The 18,294-nt window shown below is 42.5% G+C and overlaps 1 protein-coding gene across 1 annotated transcript in view; it reads right to left on the minus strand.

Annotated features, from left to right (window-relative positions):
• The window catches only part of NPR3 (natriuretic peptide receptor 3), a 65,906-nt gene extending 48,908 nt beyond the window's left edge, over positions 1-16,998 (minus strand). The window contains exons 1-2 of the mRNA XM_029284340.1: positions 16,269-16,998; positions 2,231-2,353 (exon numbers count right to left, since the gene is read on the minus strand). Of these exons, the coding sequence (XP_029140173.1) occupies positions 2,231-2,353; positions 16,269-16,998 (853 nt within the window). The remainder of the gene's footprint in view (positions 1-2,230; positions 2,354-16,268) is intronic.
• Positions 16,999-18,294: the final 1,296 nt, after the last annotated feature.

Here is an 18,294-nt window from a genome sequence, read left to right on the forward strand (position 1 = left end):
CTTCTGGAGGCAGGTTGTTCCACTGGTTAATTGTTCTCACTGTCAGGAAGTTTCTCCTTAGTTCTAGGTTGCTTCTCTCTTTGGTTAGTTTCCACCCGTTGCTTCTTGTCCTGCCTTCAGGCGCTTTGGAGAATAGCTTGACTCCCTCTTCTTTGTGGCAGCCCCTGAGATATTGGAACACTGCTACCATATCCCCCCATCATCCTTCTCTTCATTAGACTAGACATTCCCAATTCCAGCAACCGTTCCTTATATGCTTTAGCCTCCAGTCCCCTAATCATCTTTGTTGCTCTTCTCTGTACTCTTTCTAGAGTCTCAACATCTTTTTTACATCGTGGTGACCAAAACTGGATGCAGTAAAGTAAATTAAAACATCTGGAAATGTCAGCCTTGCAAGGTAGTCCAGACAAGAAGCATACCCAGAAGTACTAGCTCTATCTTTATCCCAAGGTTGCATTAACAGAATCTTGAAAACCTGAAAATATATTTGTTCCCTCTCACTTTTCTACTCTATAAAACTAGGGAGGATCCCTTCTGAGACATTTGCCATGTTCCCATTCCTTCTGTGGGCTCAGATGCTGACCTCTTATCTCACCATCACTTCCTCCTGCCTCCCAAGGTTATTCCCACAAACCATTACAGGAGAACAGGGGGAATTAATCCAGAGCTATCCCTTGAGGCACAAATGACAAACTCAACTAATAAACTTTGGACACGCCAGTTCCCCTTGAGAAATCCATAATGCTGGGAAAAGTGGAAGGAAAGATAAGAGGACAACCAGCAGCAGGACAGATGAACTTGATTATAGCAGTGATGAGCCCCCATTGGAAAATCTTGGCCAGGCTGGGCAGATCGTCCTGGAGACGCTCAATCTATGCGGTTGCTAATAATCAACGTTGACATAATGGCATTTAATTAACCAATCAATCAGTACTAACTTAGGTCTCAGCAGATGACAGCACCTGGCTTTCTCTTAGCTTGGAAACTAAGCAGGATCAGGCTTGGTTAGCATTTTAAGGAGACCACAATGAAAGTCCAGGAGTACAGGCTAAATTGAAAAGTTGAAAGACCATCACAAATCACTTGCATATCGCTACCAAGCAAATGGAAGAATCGTGCCTATGTAATTACTAGGAGTGACCATGTTTCTCTGAAAATAAGACCGGGTCTTATTTTTATTTTATTTTTTTTGCCTCCAAAAGAGGCACCAGGTCTTATTTTCGGGGGATTTCTTACTCACCTCCGGCACTGACAGCCCCGACCAGCAGGTCTACTTCTTCTGGGGCTGAAGGAGCAGCTTCATTCTGCAGCTGCATTCCGACCTGCATTTTGAAGTGAGGCCTTTCCAGAAGGCCTATGCAGCCAAGTACTAAGCTATGGATTGAATCCGTAGCTCAGTTCTTGGCTGCACAGGCCTTCTGGAAAGGCCTGCGACTGAGAAATGCAGGCCTGGCTGCAGAAGATGCTGCAGAAGTGGGCCAGTGAGGAGAGACCTGGCTGCAAGATAAGTGGGAGTAGAGCTTGTGGGGCAGCTCCACCCCCACCCTTGCTTGATTTTTAGGTATGTGCCTCGCCCCAAAACTAGGGCTTATTTTGGGAGTAAGGCTTACATTAGGCCCACCCCCCAAAATCAAGCCAGGTCTTATTTTGTGGGTAGGCCTTACTTTTGGGGAAACACGGTAAGCTTATCTGGTAGACCTTTTATAAATCTTATAGTTCAAGAAGACCAAATGATGCTTCAGTCAGTCAGTGTGTGATGCTGTGTCTTGCATCACAGTAATGCATATTCAAAACCAGCTATAGCACGGGTGTCAAACTCGATCGTGTCACGTGATGTAACGTGACGTATCACGACGTTTTTTGCCTTTGCAGAACTGGGGTGGCCGTGGCCTGCGTGTGACGCATCCGGCCCACGGGCCACCAGTTTGACACCCCTGAGCTATAGAGCTCACACAGGATTCAGACAAACAACCGTTTCTCACTAAGTAAGCCACTATACAGCAGAGTAAATTTCTGAAAACGGCACGGGAAGCAACCATAAACGAAATTAATTTCCACTGTATTAACTATGGGTCTGCTTGCTTACTTTTTTTTTTTTTTTGCGCCAAATGACATAACTCAAATGCTTGTTTGAAAGGTTACAATGACTTGCTTAAAGATTGACACCATTACTAAAATGTTAGTGTGTTTAGAAAAATCTTGCAATCCAAGAAGACAGAAATTACATTACCATATGATGAGCTGTTGAAAAGTTCAATATTGAAGAAAGCATGATCTCCACTAGTCATTCCTTGCCGATGTGCAGCCAACATGATGTTCCGTATTGCGTCACTGCTGGCACACATGATCACAACTGGTGGAAATAAATGGAAAACAGAGATAAGAAGCCATTCCTCAAAGACCAGAAACAGACTGTCAAGTTTCTGAACAGCTAGAGACAATGACACAGATGGTCCTCTGGCTGCTTTGTTTTTGTTTTTAATTCATGGCTATACAAAGGACATCAACAAGACCAGGATATTCAGTGTGAAAATATGAAAGGACAACTTTCACCAACACTTTTACAGGACGGCAGTTTCTAAGTTAACCAACATTAAGCACCTGATTTTATGCAAGCATTAAAATAAATACTAATAAAGATGAACTGTTCCAGAAATTTGCATACTTTGGACCTGTGATATGAGCAGATGAGCAGACTAGAAAAAACAACCACATTTGGCAAAGTTGGGTAAGAAGAAGGAAGGCAATGAATAAGGTGGATAGACTCTGATGGCATCTCTCTCTCTCTCTCTCTCTCCCTCTCTCGATTTCAGCTGTAGCATCACCACTGCCACGCAAAAAGGCTGCTTCATTGTTGTTCCCAAGGAACACAAGCCTTGGGGAACAACACAATTGTCGCAATAGCACAGTGCTCCTCAAGATCTGCCATGCACTGCTTATTTTCAGCTTGTATTATCTCTCTGTTGAAGGCGCCTGCAACTTACCAAAGGAATCTCATTGGAATCTCCTTAAAAGAGCTGTGGATCGCCAGGGGCAGGTCCAAATGGATGTTACTTGTCCATATAGTGACCAGAGTGGATCTGACTAGTTACTTAAAGCATTGGCTAGATCAGTGACGGTAAACCTATGACACATGTGTCAAAAGCGACATGTCACAACATTTTGAGTGATATGCCAGCATTTACCAACACCTGGCACCAACTGTTCTTGAAAGTACATTCCATTCTCATGTGATTTTTGGAGGTTGTGCAGGCCACAAGAGAAAGGATGGTGCTTTTGCGTAGCTTATGGAACCTCCAAAAATTGCATGAGAATGGGGCATGCTTTCCTGTGGTTTTTGGAGGCTGCAGAGTCTATTGAAGAGCATTCTCTAAAGCTGCTTCCAGAACGAAGGCCTTGGAGCAGCCTCTCAACAGAGAGAGAACACAACCTGAAAATAAGTAGTACATGGCAGATCCTGGGCCATTGTGTTGTTCCCCAAGGCTTGTGCCCATTGGGAACGGCCATGAAGAGGCCTTTTTGCGGGGCAGTGGTGATGCTAGAGCTGAAACTGAGGCCTGGGCCGCAACCTCAGGGCTAGTCTCAGCACTGTCACTGAGTGCCATTGTTCAAGGTGGAGGGGAGATAGAGAATCGTTTCTCTTTTATTTTGGGGAAGGGTGTGATATGCCAACAAAGTCTTAGGCCCAGTACTCTTTCTTCAATATCTTCATAAATGACTTAGATGAGGGAATTGAAGGGGAACTCATCAAATTTGCAGATGAGACTAAACTGGCAGGAGTATTCAACACCCTAGAAGACAAACTCGGGATCCAAAAAGATCTTGACAAACTTGAACAATGGGCCCTTATCCAACAAAATGAGTTTCAATGTGGAGAAAAGCACAGTTTTACATTTAGGCAGGAAAAATCAAAGGTACAAGTACAGATTAGGCGAGACCTGGCTTAAAAACAGTAACTGTGAGAGGGACCTTGGAGTCCTAGTGGACGATCGCTTGACTATGAGCCAGCAATGTGCAGCAGTAGCCAAAAAAAGCTAATACAATCCTGGGTTGTATAAACAGAGGCATAGAATCAAGATCACGCGAGGTATTAGTATCGCTTTATAAAACCCTAGTAAGACTACACCTGGAATACTGTAGCCAATTTTGGTCACCATATCACAAAAAAGATGTTGAGAGTTTGGAAAAAATTCAGAGAAGAGCAACTAAGATGATCAAAGGCCTGGAGACTAAAACGTATGAAGAACAGCTGCAGGACTTGAGTTTGGCTAGTCTAAAGAAAAGAAGAAATGGGGGAGACATGATAGCAGTGTTCCAGTATTTGAGGGGCTGCCACAAAGAAGAGAGGGTCACGTTATTCTCCAAAGCACCAGAAGGCAGGACAAGAAACAACAGTTGGAAACTGATGAAAGAGAGAAGCAACCTGGAATTAAGGAGAAGCTTCCTGACAGTGAGGACAATTAACCAGTGGAACAGCTTGCCTCCAGAAATCGTGGGCGCTCCATCACTGGAGATTTTTAAGAAGAGGCTAAACAGTCACTTGTCTGAGATGGTAAAGGTTTCCTGCTTGAGCAGGGGGCTGGACTAGAAGACCTCCAAGGTCCCTTCCAACTCTATTCTATTCTATTCTATTAAGTCATGTTAGGTATTTTCCAAATTTAGAACTTCTCACCTAAGTTATAACCGATTAGTGACAGCCTCCTTCTCTCAGAGTAATTTATAATTTATTTATTGTGGGGCAAATGGATAGAAATATTATATATGCTGCCTTGAGTTTATGAACAAAAGGTGGGATACATTATAAATCTAACAAATATATAAACCGATATCAGGGCAAACCAAAGGAACACAAAATAATGTACGATCTTTCAAGTTTTCCAAAATTTGACAAAATGTGACAGAAATAAAAACAAAGAAGGGGAAGATTCAAAATTCAGATGTGTTCAAAGCATGAAAAATGCACTTGCAACTCATTCCAAGAGTTAAAGATAATAGAAGACAAAATCCGTATAAATGCTGTTGGTACATCAGACTACATCAGTTTTAAGGGACACAGAAAAACATTCCTCTTCCCAGCTCTAAAAAAAATACTTTAAATTGACAGATTCAAAACAGATTCAAGTTTTCATAATCTCTTCCCAGAAATTTACTTAGCCTTAAAGTGGACAAAAACATTTTTGGCCATACCCGCCAACTGGGTATTTGGGAGCAATTCTTAAAGGAAGGGGTGAAGCCATTCACTATTTGCCAAGCACATTTTTTTCAGACTAACGATCATAGTATCGCCTCAAAGAATATTTTTCTTTTCTTTAGATAAAGTTTCCATTTATTTATTCACAAGTCTTCGTAGATCGTAATTGGTCAGCAGTTGCTTTTCTATGTACCTCCAAGATAGGCATGAAATAGTTGTTCACATCAAGTATAATAATAGATCATTGCAGATCATCTCTACAATTCTTTATTTGGATTTTTAGGCATTTGTTTATCCAGACAATTTATGAACAAATCCCCATTACTGCATATTGCTGAGACTTCCTGAGTAATGTTTAAACTCAAGGTCATTTTTTTGCAATAGAAAAGGGAATATTTTCCTACTACTGTATTTCTTTTTCAAGGAAGTCAAAAAGAGAAAAATGAGTTATCTAGGTATTCTAAGATCTTTAATATATTGCAATCTCTGACCTCCTCGATATATAAACATTAATGCTATTGTAATCTGCTTTGTTTGGTTAAAGGCATGGTCAAAGGAAAAGTAGGTTTTGGAGAAAGATGAGCTAGACTTCCAGATAGGTTATTAGAATTTGTTTTCTCCCGAGTAAAGATTTTGGGGACTTAAGTCAGCTCAATGACTCCAAGTTTCTTGGCTTAACATAGTTAATTATATGACAATTCACCTGGTAAAAGGATGAGGACTTTCATAACATTTAGGCTGAATAGCCTAACAGGCTGAAGGATGAACAAAAGCAGAGTCTGGAGCTATAAGAATCTGGATGAGGCAAAACAACCCCAGAATAAATACGAAGCCAATATGAAGTTGCTTGTTGTCAACAAACATCAGAAAGATTTGTTAATATTAGTTTTGGTAGTTACTATGGATCGTAAAACAGTTGTTAAGTGACTTGGGATTCTTCTGGACTCAGCCTGCTTAAGCAACAAGTAGAAGCCACAGCAAAAAGAGGCTTTCTCTGCACCAATTTATGATCCTACTTAACCATAGTTCATTCAAAAACAAGCTGGACTAGAGTAATGTGTCCAAGATGGGGATGCCTCTGGAGGCAACCTGGAAGCTACAGCTGGTGCAAAACGCAGTGGCTCATCTCTTCAAGAAACAATGCCATCAAGCCAGAACCCTGATTTTGAAACAGTTGCATTGGGTGTTAAGAGGTTTCAAGGTCCACCTGAAAGTGATGGTTATTACAGGTAGTCTTCGACTTACAATAGTTCATTTAGTGACCGTTTGAAGGTACAATGGAACTAAAAAAAGTGACTTATGACCATTTTTCAAACTTACAACCATTGTAGCATCCCCATGGTCAAGTGATCAAAATTCACTTGCTTGGCAACTCACTCATTTTTATGAGGGTTGCATTGTCCCAGGGGACATGCAACCTTCTGACCAGCAAAGGCAATGGAGAAGCAGATTTACTTAACAACCATGTTACTAACGTAACAACTGCTGTGATTCACTTAACAACTATGGCAAGAAAGGTAGTAAAATGGGGCAAAACTCACTTAACAAATGTCTCACTTAGCAATAGAAATTTTGGGCTCAATTATGGTCTTAAGTCAAAGACTACCTGTATTTTGGAAGCCCTTTGATGTTCAGCACCAGGATAAATTGGGCAATGGCTTGCTGAACTCAATCCTGCTCATCTAGCCTGATCATTAACAGCAATCCTGGTTAATGAGGTGGTTTATTGGTTCATTTATATCTTGTTTTCATGCTGTATTTTTGTTTTGTTGTACCCCGTCCATGTCCAATTTTGACTGGGGCAAACTCTAAATTCTGTAAAAGAAATACACAAAATAAATAAAAGTGACAAAGGCAGACCCTTGCTTAACGTAATATATTGGCTATCAGCACCTGTAACTTGATTTGCAGATGTTGTCATTAAGCTTAAGTGCATATCTTTTGTTTTATATGAAGCAGTAAAATGCTGTTTCTCTCTCTCTTGCTGGTTTGTTTTCCTAAAATGTGCACCCTGTCACACTCCGTTTCCTCAAAATGCTTTTGTTATTTATTAATACTTTGTAGGCTCTTGCAGATTGACAAGGGGAAAATATTCCCTATTCAGAAGTGCCAAAAGGAAGCATCCCTCAGACGCTCACCCTGTGCAGCATCACTATAAAAGAATAAAAGGTTAAGCATCACATTTTTTGCTGTCCTTCCAACATTTCCTTTTGGGTAGGCGACTGGAGTTTTTTTAACATTCCTAGAACCAAAGGCCTTAAAAAGGAGGATGATTCTTAAGAAATGTTACTGTGGGAGTATATCCACAAAAGGAATGGTTTAAGTCAAGAAGAAGCTATCCTTAGTTTGAAAAACAACAGCAAAAAATCCATTTTCCCCATTTAATATTATACAATGCCTTGGGATGGAACGGAAGATATAATGGGAAATTTCCATTTGTTATCAATGTGCATAGAGAGATACAAACAGTGGTTCAGAGGCCAGTGATGGTCTATTCAATTACTTCTGTATCCTCCTGTCCATGCCTATGTTTCTCTTCATGCCAAGGAAATATTTTGTAAGCTCTGGTAGGAGAGGCAGCAAAATTAGTGTGAGCAAAGGAAATCAAGTAGCTCCCTAAAACTTCCAGTTTGCAAATTTGTTTATTTATAGCATTTTATAGCCATCTATCTTAAAACCAAATTCTAGGTGGCTCACAGCCAAAGGATAAAACAATATGTATAAACAAGAAGGGAAAAACCCAGTGCCGCAACCAAACTTCCCCAATGCAGACCCACAAAACTCACCTCCAACTCCAGTTATCCCAATGCTTGGGGCAAGGAGAGTCAGTTCGGCCTAGTGGTTAAGACACTAGGCTAGAAAGCAGAAGCCATGAGTTCAAATCCCACTCAGCCATGAAAGCCAGCTGGGGGAATTTGGGCCAGTCGCTCTCTCTTAGTTCAACCCACCTCACAAGGTTGTTGTTGTGGGGAAAATAGGAGGAGAAAGGTGTGTTGAATACGTTCACTGCCTAGGGTTATTTGTAAAAATAATAAAGGCACGGGTATAAATAAAAAAAAAAGCCACTCTTGAGTGCGTTCCAAGAGAGTTGAAAGGTGGAGTGGAGGCCTTCTGAGTCTCGAGGGAGAATAATGTTTCATAGGGCAGGGGATGCCACAGAAAAGACACATTTCCTAGGTCCTTCAAGATGGCAACATTTAAGAGAAGAATCCTGGAGTGTTCCTACCTATCTGATCTCGTGGGACAGGCAGGTACCCTCATGCAAAGATGCTTCCACAAATAATCTAGCCCCGTGCCATGTAGGGCTTTAAAAGTGATGACCAGCACCTTGAATTGCATCCAGAAATTTCTCTATCAAATTGACACATCCTTACCATCAAATCCTGTCTCCCATCTCAAGCTAGCCATCACTATATATAATACAGGTAGTCCTTGAATTAAAACAGTTCATTTAGTGACTGTTAAAAGGTACAACAGCACTGAAAAAAGTAGCTTGGGACCATTTTTCACACTTATGACCATTGCAGCATCCCCATGGTCACATGATTTACATTCAGATGCTTGACAACTGACTCACATTTATGACGGTGGCAGTGTCCCAGGGTCATGTGATCCCCTTTTGCAACCTTCTGACAACCCAAGTCAATGGGGAAGCCAGGTTAACTTAACAACTGTGTTACTAATTTAACAGCTGCAGTGATTCACTTAAGATATGTGGCAAGAAAAGTCGTAAAATGGGGCAAAGCTCACTTAACAAATTTCTCACTTAGCAACATACATTTTGGGCTCAACTGTGGTTGTAAGTTGAGGACTACCTGTACATTTTTAAATATAGAAGTGCTGGGAATGAGGTTTCCTCAGTATCAACCTTAATCACTAGTGTATTTCATTAAATGCCATTTTAAAAAAAATCAAGTATAATAAACTGCTCACATCTAAAATACCTGCTTGGAGGGCACTGTATTTATTATCTGTACTTATCATTATGTTATTTACAAAAGTGGCAGCCATTTAGATAACTTAAACTAATTCAAGTCTCCAGGGCCAGAGGAATTATATCCTAGGGTACCAAAGAAACTATTTGACATGATTGCAAAACCACTAACTGTAATCTCTGAGAACCTCTGGAGAACTGCTGAAAAGACTGGAAGAGAACAAAGGTTGTTCCTGTCTGCAGAAAAGGGAAGGAGGAGGAATCAGGAAATTATAGGCCTGGCAGTATGATGTCTATGGTCCTCAAGCAGCATATCTGTGAGCACTTGGGTAGAATGGCTATTTATAAAACCAGCATGGGATTGTCACAGCAAGCCCTGCCAGATTAACCTTATCCCCTCTTTTGAACAAGTTACTACCTTAGGAGATGCACTGAACATAGTGGATTTCAGCAAAGCATTTGATAAAATGTTATGAATATCTACCAGACATGTCACTGGAAAGCAAAAGAACACAAAACTGCATCTCGCTTATTTTGGCCATGTCATGAGGAGGAATTCACTGGAGGAAGCAATTATGCTTGGAAGAGTCAGCGGTAAAAGGAAAAGGAAAGGCCACCAAAGCTGATGCCATCCAAAGCATAGAAAAACCCAAAGAAGTGCAAGATCGGAAGATGTAGAGAGATGTTGAAGGAAAAGTCTTCATCATGGTTCAATCCAAGCCGGGAATAAACAATATGGTGACTGCTTTAGGAAGAAAGTTGCAGTTTATTGGAGAAGAGAGCCAGACAGAAAGATAGCTCTGGAAGAAAAAGAAAAAAGCACATGTAGGGAGTGGGTTTTTATACCCTGTGTGGCTCTTGAGGTTGTTTCCTGTTCTGTTTGAGGCTTTGTATTTCCTGTGTCATGTATTTTGACCTGTGCCCCTTTGGCATCTGTGGGTTAATCCTATTATGTCCTGTCTTAGAGTTTGGGTAGGGTATGTAGATTTTAGGTGTCTTTGTCTTCTTAATCTTCTAGCTGGGGGCCTCCAACCTTCCTGGATTATTTACATCTGCATTTCTACAGAGCTGGTTTCTTCTTGGGGCAGGGAGACTTGGGACCATTAAGAAAACTGGGCATGCTTTTCTGCCTCTTTAAGATCCTTTGAGGAAATATATTTTTCTGCCCTTTTAATATTTCCTTCTCTGGGAGGCTGACTTCCCACAGAAACCTGGCCCATAGAATCGCCAAGAGTTGGCCACAACTGAATGGATATCATCATCATTGTTGTCTTCGTCATTATCATCATCCTCTGAACATCCCCATTAATAAACTGGCAAAATATGGACTATATGATCCAACTATTAGATGTACTCCTATCTGACCAACTGAGCACTCCTTCAAATAGTCTACCAAGTACACCAAAACCAAGTAGCCTCAAGTGGAGTGTCACACTACTCTGTTCCAAGTGGTATAAAGTTGCAATGAACCTGGATGGAGTTGTTGAGATTTTCACCAGATTTGCAGATCACTTAGGAAGAATGGCTAATGTTTTAGAAGAGAAAAAGAAGATTAAAAAAAAAAACCCTTGACGATAAAAACATGAAGATAGACTTGAACATAAGGTCAAAATGAGCAAGTTAAAATTTAACAGAGAGAAGTATAAAGTCTTGCAACTGGGGAGAAAAAAATGAAGCAACCAAGTAGGATGGAGGTGTCCTGGTTTAGCAATAATATGTTTGAAAGAGATCTGGGTGTTGTGTTCTGTACATCACAATTTGAACATAAGCCAACCATGTGATATAGCTGAACAGGCAAATACAGTCTTAAGATGCAGTAACAGGAGCATAGAATCAGAACACGGGAAGTAATTGTCTTACTCTCCCCTGCCTTGGTCAGTCCTTCTGGTCATTGCAGCTTAAAAATGACAAATCAACAAATCAAAGCAAGTTCAGAGAGGGACCATCAAGATAATGAAGAAACTGGAAACCAAATCCTATAAGGAACAGGGAAGGGAACTGTGTATGTTTAATCTGTGGAAGAGAAGATTGAGGGACAATAGAGTAACAATATTCAGATATTTAAAGGACTCTCATACAAGTGACATGCAAGCCATGCAAAACCAATGAGTTGAAATTACAGGCATTCCATATCGCCATCAGGGGGATTTTTCTCATGGTAAGACTTGACAACAAGTGGAATTAGCTGCCTCATGAAGTGGTTGTGGTTCTCTTCCTTGGAGGTGTTCAAAGAGGCCAGCTAGTCGAAATGCTTTAGCAGATCTGACCCCAAGCAAAAACCAGACAAAGATTATGTTTGAGATCGGTTTTAATTTTATGATTCTATAATAAATTCAGATGTTATTTGAACACCTTGATCTTCCTCTGGAGGAACCACATGGTGGCAACCACTGCTTCTGCCAAAATCTGTTATATTTGCAAAAATTTAAAAATATGCTCCAATTATTCCATGATCTGAGCTTCAAACATTTGCAGAAATGGAAAACTTTGATCCAGACATTAAGCATGAAGGGTCAAAGCTTCTCTTGGTCTATTTTGTCTGTCTTTTTTCAGTGCTGTTGTAACTTCAAACTGTTGCTAAACAAATGGTTGTGAATTGACGGCTACCTGTACTTTAAATCCATTCCAGATATTATAAAATCTTTTGTAGATTTTAATGGACGTGGATGCCACTTTAAACTAGTTGTGGGAAGATCTGACTTTCTTTAGATTTGCTGCTGTGAACCTCTGGCTTACTCAAGGGATATAGTGCGAGCATAAAGTATGTGTCAAATACTACTGCAACTTTCTTATATTCTTGTGTTTGGGGCATTCCTTTTACAGATATGGACTCCTTCTCCTGTTCTGCAACGCCTACATATTTTCTGAGTAGGATCTCATAAGGGCAACTATGTGTTTAATACACACATATCCCATGACAGCTATGAATTCAACCCTTGTGACTTGATCCACATTTCATAAATACCACAAGGACTCCCAGGGAGCTTAAAGAATAACATATTTTTTATAGCACAAGCTTTTTGTGAACTACAGTCCACTTCATTAGTTGTTTATGCCTCAATAAATGTCTGAGTCTTTAGGTCATTGTTTCTCAACCTTGGCAACTTGAAGAGGTATGGACTTCAACTCTCAGAATTCCCCAGCCAGCACAGCTGGCTGGGGAATTCTGGGAGTTGAAGTCCATACCTCTTCAAGTTGTCAAGGTTGAGAAACACTGCTTTAGGTGAACCAAGATTTGTCCTTGTTTTCAGCTGCAACAAAATAATAGGGCTGTTCTGGAAATGGTTATTATTTCAGGCAATTGGTTGACAAGTCCATGCCACAAACAATCCAGCACAATCCGCCATTTATTGTAACACTGACTTCCTCGCTTATTACCCCTGCTGAACTAAAGGAGTCCAAAAGTCATCCATGTCTGACCTATCAGAGAACAACTTCCTATTTTGAATAAAAACAGGAAAAACGGGGGCAGGGGGAGCAAAATAAAAAGTGTGCTGATTTTGTGAAAGAAATATTTGAAGCACAGGCAAATAGTAATACAATTTTCAGAAGGTACTCTTGTGCATCATCTCAATCCACCTTTCATAGCCCTGCTCCAGATGAGATGTCCTCCAACACATCTGAATGGCAACAGATTGGGCAAGACATCCATGCAGGTAAATAACATGGCAATGAGCTAAACTTTGGGGGAAGACAGCCTGCTGTATCTGCCAGATGCCAAGAGAAGCACAGGAAGAAACAGAGGGAAATCCTGCTCATTTTTTCATTGACAAATATAAACAGTAAATGGAAATAGGAGAAGACAGCAAAGGAACAGGAATTCTGAGGTGGTAACACAGGAAGGAAAGGAACGTACTTTGAAGTTAACTCAAGACTTATCTGATCATCCAGAGCATTTTTCTAATAGATTCTGTTAGGGGCTTTGTGGTTTCTTCTTGATGAGACATGGTGAGATAGACTACTTTACTATCTTGTTGTCTCATAAGGGCCAATTTCATCTTCAGGAAATTGCTATTGTATCTATATTGAACTGCAAACAACCACTTATGTTGTAAATTAGGGAGCAAAGGAGCTTACTAATCATAATCCAAGTGTACTTCTTGTAAATGTGCAAACATTTCTGGTTTCCACTTGTGTAACAAAGCAATAAAAGGGGAAAAACTATGCACTTCTAGAATAAGTTACTGAAATGAATAAAATTTGGAAAGAAAGATAGAAGCAGATGTTTATCTGAAATGACTAGATTTCGTTTGAGCTTAGACAGTGATAGGCTTACCCAATCTCTGTTGTAGGTAGCAATTCATAGCTGTTATTTATGTTTAACCACCTGTTTCATACAATCTAGATGCTATTACCATAAGTAGAACTATAAACAAACACGCATGCTGGCATTTAATGAACAAATAAAAGAACAATGATACAAATGAACAGAATCCATTATGAAATGGATTAGAAATATTCAAGTTTTCCTAACATTATTCATAATAAGAATTCAGTCAAATGAATGGTAAGTATACTTTATTCAGAGTGGAATTCCATAAATTAGGGTTCTCAATTTTTTATTTGCACCTTGCTTATGTGCAATCAAACTTATAGTACTTATGGAGAAACACAGGTCATAAGTAATAGTTTAACATGAAGCTAATCTAACCCCCCAAAAACACTTTTCTAAATGATCAGCTCCAAACATTTCCCATTCTATTACTTCCCAAACTACAGAAACATTAGAAAATGCGCTATCAAGGAAAAAGTACATAAAGGAGTTAATATACAGCATCTGCCTAGTACTTTACAGCAACTTGCATATGTACATTATCTTACTTAAATTCCTTACAAAACCTCAGAAGTATTATCTCCATCCTCCATACAAAGATAGAATTAAACTTGGCTTCTTAAGAATTTCTTAAAGTTTCTTAAAACTACTTACTGAGATTTTCGTTGAGTGGCGTTTTTGAGCTTCCCAATTTGTAGTTCAAATTGTACCAACTCTATGTATGCAGGCACATTATAAAAAAGTATAAACCAGAACAATAACAAATTTCAACTTTATATGGTTCATATGACTGGAGCAGTATATAGAAACAGTGAAATTTTAATAAATGAATACACATTATAATCTATCTGCACCCTTAATTTCAAGCAAGTGAATAATTAATCTTATTGGAGATCACTGTTCATTTTATAAGCATGAAAACAGAAAAGGTACTGTATATAACAAAAAAACCACCTCCCTTTTAACTCGGGGTAGAGTCGGGGCAACAAGGTGGAGCTACTGGTATATGGCAACAATGCATAAAAATCACCATGTTTTTGTTTTTTACATTTACTTGTAAATCTTCTTGAGAATTTGATTAAAGATATTGCCATCAATGTCTGTTGTGGACAAATTAAATGGAGGAGATAAGTAAAACGGAAATATGATGGATTGGGATTTTGAAAATTATGGGTACAAGGTAATTTAAGGCAAATTATACAAGTTTACCTGTTAAAGACATTTTTCATGTTCTTTACTTACTCTAACTAAACACAAATCAAATTGAATGTAAATCAAATATAAATGTGTAAATCAAATACTAATATCAAGTATGTATTTAAGATGCTGGCAGGCAGTCTCTGGCCTTTTTTGAATAACTATTACACTTGCTAACAATTGCAGAGTTGCTACAGTGCACAAGTTACTTCTTTTTTCTAAGCAAAGCACTTTCCACTGAATTCACATTCACTGAATTTACATTAGTGATGTTACATGCACAGCCCATTGCTAGACTGCTAGCACAGGACTTGATGTTATAGGACAAATCTACTAGTCTGTCATGCTACGTGGCATCATATGGCATCACACTGTCTGACGTGCTATATGTCTTCAACCATCAAGAACTCAATCATGGGGCATCACTTATGTGAATTCAGATAATATGAATTCAGTGGAAAGTGCATTCAGTGAATTCAATTCAATGGAAAGTGCCATTCACAGTGAATGTGAATTCAATGGAAAGATGTAACTAGTGATGCTATACTCTTTCCCTCATAATACCCATATTGCTTTTACGGCTTCTATTTTGCATCAATGTTCCTACTGACTGGATGCTCCCTCCTTGGTTAGGTGCCAAGATATCTTTATATGAAGTATGAAAAAAGCAGTTATCTCCTTTGTCATAAATTCCATTTTCCCTCTTTTTGAAACAGACCTTGTCAATTAATACACCACACTGTGTTTAAGTCTAATAAGCAAACTTTTTTTCACATGTAGCACCCCTAGAGAGTGACAGATGAAGGATAAAGGAGAATCCCAAGAGTTCTCAGGTGTATTTGAATGAGATCCTTGGGTCTGGTTCAAGATGCATCTCTGTTCATATTTCAGCCTTGTGTGATTTGTAATTAATTCCTTCCTTCCTTCCTTCCTTCCTTCCTTCCTTCCTTCCTTCCTTCCTTCCTTCTTTCCTTCCTTCCTTCCCTCCCTCCCTCCCTCCCTCCAACAGGAGCAGGACTTACCCCATAGAGAATTTGCAAGGATAGCTCAAGAGGAGCAGAAGCTGCAATTGCTATGGGTCCGCTTACCTGGGAATAAGTCTGACCTACTGAACTCAGTCCGAGTTACTTCTGAGTAAATATTTGCAACTAGCTCTGCAAATACGGCTAGAGGTGGCACCCTCCCAGGATGAATATAGCACGAAGCTTAAAATGGAGACGAACCGCAGGCAACCCGATGCTCTCCAGATGTTTTGGACTACAACTCCGAAAAACACTTGGTGATTAGAACGGGAGTTCTAGTCCAAACTATCAAGAAGAGGTCTGCAGGTTCCCGGGTTCACTCGGACCAAAGCCATACGGGTTCCTGGCGCGCCGATCCTGGTACACGGCTTGGTTCGAGTCCCATCCACACGCTCCCCCGCCTATAGATCCGGCGTGGAGCAGAGGCCTCGGGATCCCTCCCGTCCTGGATTGGCCGCGGCTTCACCGGCACTCCGCTTGGCAGCCCCGAAGCCCCGCTAGGAAACCTGACTCCAGGCTGTGGAATTCTGGGAGTTGAAGTCCACATGCCTTAAAATGGTCAAGGTTGAGAAACACTGCTCCAGGCAGAAAGCCCGGCGAGCGATCCCGCCGGGAGCCACCCCCCCCCCTCCTCAGCCCGCGATCCCTCACCTCTCTCGCCGCCTTGGATGGCGCGCACCACGTCGTCCGCGTACTTGCCGCTCTCTTCGAAGGCGAAGTCGTCCAGGTGCAACCCGGCCTCGCGGAAGACCAGGTGGACCCCCTCGGCGGCGAAGAAGCAACTGCGCTGCTCCTTGTCGTCGTGGTAGACCAGCAGGACGCGGCTCCACTTGTGGTGGCGGAAGAGCGCCAGGAACATCTCGCCCATCTTGGCGTAGCCCGGGGAGACCCGGGTCAGGTGCGAGTACTCGCCCGTCTTGGGGCTGAAGCCCGCGGCGAGCGCGCCGGCCGAGATCATGGGCAGGTTCCAGTGCGAGGCCAGCCGGGCTACCGGCGCGGCGGCGTAGTCGCACACCGGCCCCAGCAGCAGGTCGGGCCACTCCCGCTTCAAGGCGATCATGTCCACCAGGCTGAAGAGCGCCCTGTTGCCGCAATCCGAGTCGCTATAGAAAAGGCGGAACTTGTAGCCCGCCGGCAGGAGCGAGCCGTTCGCCTCCAAGCTCCGCACCGCGTACTCGATGGCCGGCCTGACCCGCGCCAACGAGAACAGGTACGCGTCGTCCTTGGGCAGGAGCACCAGCACCCGGAGCGCGGCCTCCTCCTCGGGCGCCGCAGCCGCCTCCGCGCCCGGGACGCTGCTACTACCGGGGGCGGGGATGGCCAGGAGCAGCCAGGCTGCCAGGCTGCAGAAGCAGCAGCTGAGGAAGAGAAGGGACGGCATGGTGGCAAGGCACAGCGGGCGGGGAATTCTTTTTTTAAGCGGCCAAGAGCCGGCGGCGCACGAAGCGCAGCGGTCGCCTCAGGACGAACAAGCGAGAGCGGCGGAAAAGTTTGGAGGGATCCGCTCGGAAGGGGGGCGTCCGTTCCCTCTCGTCCCTTGATGCTAGTCAGGAATAGGGGGTGAATTTGCTTCACGGCTTTGGGAAGGGACGGTCTGCAGTCCCACTACAACTTTCCCGCGCTTCGCCTTCCATGTAACCGTCGGAGCACGAGCGACGGCGGCGGCGCCAGCATCCTTATCCTTTTCTTCGCCCACCTCTCCTCTTCTTCTTCTTCTTCCTCCTCCTCCTCCTCCCCTCCGCCGCCGTCTCCACCCGCCTCCCCAATCTCTCTGCCTCCCGAGTGAGCTGGGTGGACCGTCCTTGCCGCTCCTGGCCTCATAGCCTCTGTTTAAATACTGCGGCTGCAGCCCGCGCGCCCGGTCGCCACACACGCGGCGCGGCGAGGCCGGGTTTGCGCTCCGGGGGAGGGCGGCTGGGGAGGAGCCATTCCCTAACGTCCCTTGGCTGGCTGGCCCCGCCCCCTCTCCTCTTGGCTCCGCCCCGCCCCGCGTTCACACGCCGCCTTTTGCCCTCTCGTTTTTCCGCCGCTTTGTTCTTGGGAGGCTGGAGCGGAGGCGGAAAAGCGGGGAACGGGGAATCCAGGCGCCGATCTCTGTTGGCTAGGAATTGCGCGCCCCTGCTTGGGCATTGTGGCGCTCCTCATCCTCCCGTGGGGGGGGGGGGTTCCAAATCCAGGCTGCGATCCTGAGCATCATGCCTGGGAAACAAGGCAAGGTGCTGGGCCTTGGGCCAAACGTGGAGTCGGATCCGTGCGAGGGTACAGAGAATCTGCTTTGCATCATGCAGAATCAAGGCTCTCTGGGTGGATTAAAGCGTTAAAACATTTGAAGGAGAAACTTGATAAACAACTTGGGATAAATAAACAGACGAGGGATATAAAATCTACCATTCCGGCAGTGGAATATAGGCTCTTAGAGCAAAATTGTAAAAAGGAAGTAAGAGTTTAAAGAATGAGACATTTCTTAAGTGGTTAAGAGAGGCGAGGCTACAGATTGAGAAAGACAGCAAGGCTTTAGTTGTAGTGGTCATATATAGTAAGGATGTAGTAGTGAATGCTGTCAACAAGTGGAACAAGTTACCTCATCAAATGTATTTTCCTTCTCTGGACGTCTTCAGAGGTTGGATCTGAAAGATCCTGCACCAGACAAGATGGCCTTTTGAGGTACTTTTCAATA

The sequence above is a fragment of the Protobothrops mucrosquamatus genome, unplaced genomic scaffold (assembly GCF_001527695.2).
Source record: "Protobothrops mucrosquamatus isolate PMUCROS unplaced genomic scaffold, P.Mucros_1.0 scaffold548, whole genome shotgun sequence".
Classification (NCBI taxonomy): Eukaryota; Metazoa; Chordata; class Lepidosauria; order Squamata; family Viperidae; genus Protobothrops; species Protobothrops mucrosquamatus.